The 9,137-nt window shown below is 41.2% G+C and overlaps 1 protein-coding gene across 2 annotated transcripts in view; it reads left to right on the top strand.

The window, feature by feature from the left end:
* The first annotated feature begins 2,115 nt into the window (after nucleotides 1–2,115).
* LOC103105715 (ETS-related transcription factor Elf-4-like) overlaps nucleotides 2,116–9,137 on the top strand; it is a 17,842-nt gene continuing 10,820 nt past the window's right edge. The window contains exons 1-4 of one of the 2 annotated variants that reach the window (XM_007507154.3): nucleotides 2,116–2,302; nucleotides 2,529–2,700; nucleotides 8,198–8,287; nucleotides 9,040–9,117. In XM_007507154.3, coding sequence (XP_007507216.1) covers nucleotides 2,252–2,302; nucleotides 2,529–2,700; nucleotides 8,198–8,287; nucleotides 9,040–9,117 — 391 coding nt within the window. In that variant the 5' untranslated portion in view covers nucleotides 2,116–2,251. The remainder of the gene's footprint in view (nucleotides 2,303–2,528; nucleotides 2,701–8,197; nucleotides 8,288–9,039; nucleotides 9,118–9,137) is intronic. The other variant, XM_007507155.3, reaches the window with a different exon arrangement.

Here is a 9,137-nt window from a genome sequence, read left to right on the forward strand (position 1 = left end):
GGAAGGCTCCCCAAACTGGTCCCTGGATTGCCAGTTGACTACTGGAGTCTCCTTGCAGATGGGCATTAGACATCTCCCACTTATCATATCCAAAATGGAAATAAATCCCTTAATACATGACATAGTAGAAGAGAGCAAATTCTCACATTCCCTATTTATTTTTCTCTAGAATGTTATCATTGCATACATTGTTTTGTTGGTTCAGTTTGTTTTATTCTTTATTGTTATGTGTTATTTTTTATTATTCCTACAGATCGTCCCAGATTCTCCTGAAACTTTCCCTTCATTTCTTACATCCCTGAAGTATTCCGTTACCTTCATTTATCATATAAATTGCAATTTTTTGCCATTTCCTAATCAAAGAGCACTCCCTTAGTTTCCAGTTCTTTTCAATTGCAACAAAAGAACTGTTGTAAATATTTTTGTTCAGATGGTTCCTTTTCCAGTTTCTTTGATCTTTTTGTGGTATAAATCTAGTAGTGATATCACTAAGTCAAAGTTTAATAATTTTATAGTTCCAAATAACACGAATTCATAGTTCCACCGATAGCTCCCTAGTTCATCACTCATTCCACATTTTTCAGTTTGCTTTTTTGTCATTTTCCCTAGTCTGATAGGTGTGAGAACTTCAACAACAGCAGCAGATTTGGGAGCTCTAAGCCCAGAGGCAGTCAGGGTGTCCGAGAACTGGTCACAAAGAGATTACACAATTGGCAGTGATGGCCAACTCTGTTGCCCAAATGCAGTTGTAAGTCACAGTTTCAGGGTGGAGAGGAGTGCTGGTGATTGGTCCATGGGAGAAGGGGCCATGTTCTCAATTCTAAGTCTAGTCTAGTCCAGTGAGTTAGAGATACTTATGGGAGAATCTTGTCCCCAGGTCTGTCCCGTTACTGCCATTACTATATTCGAAGACCCCTCCGAGTTCCAGTGTTTCAAGGTCCTACTCATTTTGGGCCTATGTTCAAAATTTCCATCCAGTTTTGTTAGTTTGTGTTTTCAGGTCCTCCTTCAGCTCTGACATCCTCTGTTCTATATTGAGGTGTTCTACGTTTGGAGACCAATTCCAGCCCTGGCCTGGGTTCTCTATTCTAGGGTCCCTTCCTGATTGGCCATTGCATGTTCCGACATGGTCTAAAACTGTGTTCCCTCTCTAACTCTGCATTCTTGGAACCCATTCTTTTTACCTTGGCTATCAGCACTCTTCTTTTCCTTCTTCCTGCTTCCCTCCAGAGGCCTTGAGTCAGTGAGGAGTCTCTTGCAGGAATGTTCCAATTCAGAAAGAGCCAGTGGACCTTGGACCACTGGAGTGAGGTTTGAGTTTGCAGGCAATGGATACATGCACACCGCCCCCTGGAGGTGGGGGGGAGGAACTTGGAATAGCGAGCCCGTGTGCTCTCATTGGGATGGAGGAGTTCCCATCAGTTCCCTGCACTGCTACATATGTGTCACTCTTGTTATACAGTGTGTGGAGCATCTCTCTTCCGGAACAGTATCCTGAAATGAGGGGAGATGAGCTTTTAGGGTGCAGTGTTCAGGAACTCATGCCGATGATGGATGGGGAATGGAGCCATGTCTTGACAGAGGTCCTATCACCATTGGGAAGAGTGGGTCGTCCTGCTCCCGGCTCCCCTGGTGAAACAGTGTGTGGCAACTTGGCTGAAATGTGCTGTCCCTCCCCCTCCCCCCTGTGGTGCTATGCCATATTCTTCAAACAAGGAGATCATGTGCCTGTGATAGAGGAGCGATTCCTCCCCTTCAGTCATCGAGCCATAAGTGGCAGCACTGGCCTTTACCCCTTGTCCCTGCAGCCCATGGCTTCTCTTGGGGAGGTGCTTGGAAGGTGCACAGTGTTCAGAGTGGCTACACTGGACACATTGTGCCCAAGGAGCCTTGGAGTGGGGAGGCAGCTTGAGCTGAGAGCCAGAGTCGAGAGTTTGCATGACCTTTAGTCATCCTCTTGCCTCTCCCCGGCCTCAGTCTTCTCCCTGAAAGGACACACTGGGAGCTCTAGGACCAGCGCTAAAGAGAGCAGCAGCACAGCGTAGGGAGTACTTGACTTGGAAGGAGTCCTCTCCTACTCCCTGTACAGAGAAGGCACAGGGGTGGGGTCTTTCTTTGCTAAGGGACAAGCAAATAGCAGAAGGAGCTGGGAGCAGAGAAGGACACAGAGCTACGTGCCTAGAGCTCAAGGGCTCCTGCATCCCAAAGAAAGCACCTTGCCGTCTGTGCACAGTCAACTTTGGGCTTGACCATGGAGGCCCTGGAGGCTTTGCCAGTGTGGTCTTTAATCCCTAGCATCCAGGTGAGAAACAAATCTAGGAGTCTGCCAAAGCTGTGCCTGGCCTTGGCCGGGCAGGGCTGAGCTGGCATGGCCCCGGATGGTCAAGGCCGGAGTGGTCCGGGCTGGCAGGAGTTACATGAGAGCCGGCTTTGCTGAGCTAGGCTGGGAGGAGTGGAGGAAGAAAGACTGGCAGCCCTGCCTTGGGGGATGTTCCACGGTTGGGCCTCTAAGTTTTTTCTCTCTGCAGTTGGATGATCCTTCTTTGATTCCGGTGATCGTGGAGCAGGTCCCCTTCTCAGAACTGCTACATCTGTACTCAACACACTTTGAACACGAAGACATTCCCAGTGTCGTTTCGCAGAGCCAGAACCTGTCACTGTTAGAAGGGCAGTCCATGGAGGGAGGCATTCTTCTATCAGGTCCACTCTCTTTGGGACAGGGGTGTGGGATTGCCGGCGAACCTCGGAAGGCGGTAGAGTTTAAGGAGCCCTTGACCTTGAGGCACAGGGACAATGAATGCTTCCTGCCGAGAGCTAGGAGGAGAGCCAAGCAGATAGATAGACTGTTAGAAAAAATACCGAGAGGCGGCTAGATAGCACAGTAGCTAAGGCTCCAGGCCTACACTCAGAAAGCCTGGGTTCAAATGGGGCCTCAGATACTTCCTAGCTATGTCTGTGACCTTGGACAAGTCACTTAACCCCCATTGCTTAGCCCTTATCGTGTTCTGCCCTGGAACTTATACATGGAATAAATTCTAAGACAGATAGTCAGGGACTGAAAAAAAGATGACGGATGCAGCTAGGCAGCAAGCAGAGCACATAGAGAGAGCTTCAGGTTTGGAGTTGGGAGAACCTGGCTTCAGATGTGGCCTTAGACACTTCCTAGCTGTGTGTATAATAATACTGGGTAAGTCACTTAACTCCCAGTGCCTTGCCCCTTACTGCTTTTCTGCCTTTGAACCAATATGTAGTATCTATTCTAAGGCAGAAAGTAAGGGATCAAAAAGGGGGGAAGGTAGAACAGTGCATAGAGCACCAGGCCAGGAGTCAAGAGGACCTGGGTTCAAATGTGACTTGACATACTTCCTGGCTGTGTGATCCTGGGTAAGTCATTTAATCCCTATAATTTAGCCTTTATCACTCTTCTGTCTTACATTGATACCAGGGTGGAAAGTGAGGGTTTATAATTTTTGAAACTTTTAAATTACACATAGAAACAATTTTTGACAATTGGCTTTTTGGCATTTTAGAATTCAAGTTTCCTCTCCCCCTCCTGAACTGATGAATAGTCCAACATAGGTTATAGCCGTACTTTCATGTGATACATATTCCCCAAATGCTCTTCTCATGAAAGAAGACACATATCATGTAAAACAGAAATCTCACAAAGGGAGTATAGTGGAAGATGGCACACTTTGATCTGTACCCAGACCCCAGTACTTGCTTCTTTGGCCGTCAATAGTTTTACTTCCTTCCTCTGATAACTGCCTGTTCACATCCCTTGACCATTTTTCAGTTATAAATTTGACTTTGTTCTCTATGTATTTAAGAAATGAGTCTTTTGTCAGAGATACTTGCTATAAGATTTTCCCCTCAGATTTGCTGTTTCCCTTCCAATCTTGGTTGCATCGGTTTTATTTTTACAAATTCTTTTTTATTTAATGGAATCAAAATTATTTAATTTTTCATAATGTTTTCTATGTCTTGTTTGCCCTTAAATTCTTCCCTTATTCTTAACTCGGACAGATAAACTTTTCCATGTTTCCCTAATTTGTTTATGATGTCATCCTTTATTTCTTGATCAAATATTCATTTTGACTTTATCCTGGTGTATGGTGTGAGATGATAGTCCATGCCTACTCTCTGCCATACCACTTTCTAGTTTTCCCTGACGTTTTTGTCAAATAGTTCTTTCCTCAAAAGCTTGGACCTTTGGTTTTGAAGAACACTAAGTTGCTATGGACATTGACTGCGAGGTGTTGGTTGCTCAATATATCCACCACTATTTTTTAGGCAGTACCAAATTGTTTTGATGATTATTACTTTATAGTATAGTTTGAGATCTTATATGGCCAGGCCTCCTCTGATACTTTTCTCATTAATTCCCTTAATATTCTTAGCCCTTTGTTTTCCGGATGAACTTTGCTGTTATTTTTTCTAGTTCTATGAAATGATTTTTGGGTAATTTGATTCATATGGCACTGAATAGGTAAATTAATTTAAGTTTGGATTGTCATTCTCACTAGATTGGCTCAGCCTATCCAGAGCAATTAATGTTTTTTTTTCCCAATTGCTTAGGTCTTACTTTATATAAAGCTACTGGGTTTGTTTTGGTAGATATGCCCTCAAGTATTTTATATTGTCTAGAGTTATTTTGAATGGAATTTCCTTTTTTATTTCTTCTTGCTGGATTTTGTTGGTGGTAAATAGAAATGCCAATGATTTATGTTGAATTTATTTTGTATCCTGGGACTTTGCTGAAATTGTTCAATTTTTTCTATTAGTTTTTTTTTTTGGTTGATTCTGTAGGGTTCTCTAGGTATACCATCATATCATGTGCAAAGAGTGATGACTTTGTTTTTTCATTACCTATTCTCATTCTTTCTATTTCTTTTTCTGCTCTTATTGCTAAAGTGCACATTTCTAATACAATATGAAATAACAGTGGGTGATAATGGGCATCCTTGCTTTATCCTTGATCTTACTGGGAAGGGTTTTAGTTTATCCCCATTATAGATAATGCTTGATGATGGTTTTGGAAAGATGTTACTTATCACTTTAAGGAAGATTAGCCTTATTCCAATGTTTTCTAATGTTTTAAAAGGAACTATTGTTGTATTTTATCAAATGCTTATTCTGCATCTATTGAGATAATTGGGTAATTTCTGTTGGTTTTATTATTAATATGGTCCATTATGCCAATTGCTTTCCTAATATTGAACTATCCCTGCAGATCAAAGCATCAAAATCCACTTGATCGTGTATGTTTTTTTTACATATGATTCTTTTAATAAAATATTATAATCTCCTTTTTTAGTAATTTATTTAAAATTTTGCCACCAGTGTTCATTGGGGAGGTTCTTCTATAGTTTGTGTTATCTCTTCCTAGTTTAGGCATCAGTACCATAATTAGATAATAAAAATGGTTTGAAAGAATTCCTTCTTCCTTCTTTATTCTAAATAGTTTATGTAATATTGGAGTTAATTGTTCTTTGAATGTTTAAAATTCTTTTGTGAATCCATCTGCTTCTTGGGACTTTTACTTTGGGAGCTCTTTGTTGGTTTGTTCAATTTCTTTTTCTGTGAAGTTTTTAAAATATTCTATTTCCTCTTTTGTTAATCTAGTAGTTTATTTTTTAAAGTATTCATCTATTTTCACTTAGATTGTTATATTTATTAGCATAGGATTGGGCAAAATAATTTCCAGTGATTGCTTTAATTTCTTCCTCATTGGTTGTGATTTTACCTTTTTCATTTTTGATCCTGGACATGTTTTGAAATTTTGAAAAATCAACTTAAGTAATAGTTTATTTTATTGATATTTTTTATTTTTTTCATGTAAAACCAATTCCTTCTTTTATTTTTTTTTCAATAATAGTTTTTATACCATCAATTTTATTCATCTCTCTTGATTGTTAAAATTTCCATTTTGGTGATTAATTGAAAATTTTTGAATTTGAAAAAATTTGTTCATTTTTTTGTTTTTTTTTAAGTTGCACACCCAATTCATTGATCTGCTATTTTTCTAATCTATTCATACAAGCATTATAAAAGATAGGAATTGTCCTTTAAATACTGCTTTGGCTACAGCTCACGAATTTTGATTTGTTGTTTCCTTATTGTTGTTTTCTTTAATGAAATTGCTGATTTTTTTCTATGATTTGTTTTTTGACTGGTTCATTTTTTAGGATAAGATTGTTTAGCTTTAAGTTCATTTTTAGTCTTTATGTTATCATTTTACTGCAATTTTTATTGCATCATGCTCTGAAAAATATGTAATATTTCTGCTTTTTGACATTAGGTTGTGAGGTTTTTATATGCCCTATTATGTGGTCAATTTTTCTGAAGTGAAAGTAAGGGTTTTTAAAAAAGGGGGAACAGCTAGGTAGCACAGTGAATAGGGTGCTATAACTGGAGTCAGGAGGACCTGGGTTCAGATCTGGCCTCAGTCACCTGCTAGCTATGTGTATGAATTTGGACAAGTTATGTAATTCCAAAAGCCTAGCCCTTGCCCTTCCCCTGTATTAGAATTGATACCAAGACAGAAAGGAAGAGTTTCATAAAAGAGGGTAGCACAGTGCATAAAACACAAAGTTTATAAAGTTGGGAGGACCTCGGTTCAAATCCAGCTAAGATACTTCTTAGATATGGGTATAACCTTGGGCAAGTCATTTAACTCAGACTCTTTATCCATTGCCTCTCTTCTTTATTAGACTTGATACTTGGACAGAAAGGGAGGGTTCACAATAATTTTTTTAAGAAATAAAAAAAAAGTTTTCAAATGTTGATTCATATCTATTCTTTTTTAAATGAAGAACAAATTCTTATTTTTCTAAATTAAATTGCTACTTTAATAGTATTTTACCTACATCAGAACATATTGTTCTTTATAAAGCTAATGTGTAATCTAAATGCTATTATTATCATCATTAAAAGTAAAAATAAAAGTGAGAAAATGGTGGGTTAAAACTAGGAAGACTTCCTAGAGGAAGCATGGAGGAGAGAAGGGATCATATGACAGCATATCTCTCCTCCCCCTATCGCACTGCACACTGGGATATAATAGTATCAAGCAAGCAGCCAGTTACTCAGTCTCTGCTGAAAGGGTGACTGCAGCTCTGGGGCTCCAGGTGGTGTGGTGAGTAGTAGGGAGAAAAACCCTTTTAAGGGGGCTCTTAAGGAATTGTGGGTGCCCCTGGGGTGGAGAGGCAGGTGCTCAAATGGACTAGGATGTTTTGGACTCTGGGCTAATTTTGTGGTGGGATGCAGAAATATTAATATGATAATATGGGAGACTGAGGGAACAAATAGTCTAAAGGAGAAGATAAAACTAGGGGAGCAAAATAGTATTTTCTTGAGCCCCCTAGTGTGGTTAGTAGGGCACTGTCCTTGGCAGTGGGAACTTGAGTTCATGTCCATTTCTGCTGAATGACCAGTGAAAATGTTATTTTAGTCCTTGGGTTCTGCTGTTTTCATTTTACAAGTGAGATTTTACATGAGCTCTCCAAAGTGTGGTTTGTGGAGGTGGGAAAGGCAAGGGGAGGGGGAAGGGCATGAACAGGTGTATAAGTCGGAATAGGCATTGCTTGTCTGGAGTCTGAGTAGGCCTAGCAACAAGTCCAGGAGTGGGAGGAGGGAAGCCATATTAGCAACATTGTCTTAGAAGTTGACTTGTAGGGGCTTTCAAAATTCCTCTTGCAACAAAGATCTAGTAGGGGAGTGGAGTACTAATTCAAACTCACCAATCCCTGCAGGATCAAAATTGAGCTTGTTTTAAAATATCTGTGCTTTATTGCATTTTCATCTGGTTCGGGTGACAGTTGGACTCTATGCAGTACTTGGCCTCTCTAGTGTAATAGAACTCCCTTGTTTTTCAGGGGGCTAAACTAAGACCCAGGGAAGGGAAGTGGCTCAACCAAGATAACAACTGGGCAGTGGCAGACATGGGATTTGAACCTCTCACCTCTGACTCCAAATCCTTTGCTCCCCCACTATTCTACTTGGTAATGACCACAGGTTCTGGTCGGAAACCCAAGGGGTTTAACTTAATAGTGTTCTAGCATAGGACTTCCCACAACTCCCTTCTTTCAGTTTCTAGGGATTTTTCTAGTACCCAGCACTTATGCCATCCTCTACTCCTAAACTGGTTATATACAGCCCTGTGGTACATCTTAACCTCTTCCCTTTTTTTTCACAGCAGACGATACCAGCCCATCCATCATGGCCACTGAAAAAGTCCTGCTGGACGCAGAGGCCCCCAATAACATACTGGATGAAAACCGCATGCGTGAGTTAGAATCTTCCTCTCCCTTCAAAATCCGAAAGAGCAGAGAAGCAGCAGGGTACTGGAGAGAGAGGGCTAGATTGGGGAGGTAGAGGCTCTGAGTTCAAATCTCCACCTCAGCTACTTCTCAGCCACATGACCTTGGGCAAGTCTCTTCCCTCTCTGAGCCTCTGTGCCTCTTCTCTAAATTGAGGGAAAGGTTCTTAATGGTCCTTGCTCTGGCTGGAGAGGATGCCTAGATACTGCTTGGGAAGCCAGGAGCCTAGTAGGCTTTGCAGTCTGGAAATAGTCCATTCTGGGAAAGCTTTCCATCTCCCAGATCCCGATCCCATCTCAGGACAGCCCAAATGTCTAGGGTCTCAGCAAGAAACATTTAGTAAGTGCTTCCTGGGTGCCAGACATGTATCCTTAAAGCTCAGAGAATACAAATATAAGACAATGTACTGAAAATCATTAAGAAATAGAGTTAGGGTTTGAACCCAGGTTCTCTGATAAATCCTATACTGTGCCACCTCTCTTATGGCAGCCTAAGACTGCTTCAGAGACACTGAGGGTCACCACAGAAGTGGTTGGGTATCCAAACTTCGAGATCATTAGATGCTCATTCTTGGGACTGAGGTGGTCCTGCCCCTGGCCTGGCTGCCAGCTCAGACTGCCTAAGCCTTTCTTCTCATAATCAGTGACATCAAACTGTTCCTTGAGCTGGACTCTGCTGAGGCCTTCACTTACCCTTTATGTTCTTTTCATCTCCCCAGGTTTTCAGGTTAACTCAGGAAATGCTGGGCAGAATAGGATGCAAGGGACGGCTCCCAAGGCTAAAAGAGCTCGGAGAGGTAAGTAAGATTCCAGGGCA

This window comes from Monodelphis domestica, chromosome X (genome assembly GCF_027887165.1).
Source record: "Monodelphis domestica isolate mMonDom1 chromosome X, mMonDom1.pri, whole genome shotgun sequence".
Classification (NCBI taxonomy): domain Eukaryota; kingdom Metazoa; phylum Chordata; class Mammalia; order Didelphimorphia; family Didelphidae; genus Monodelphis; species Monodelphis domestica.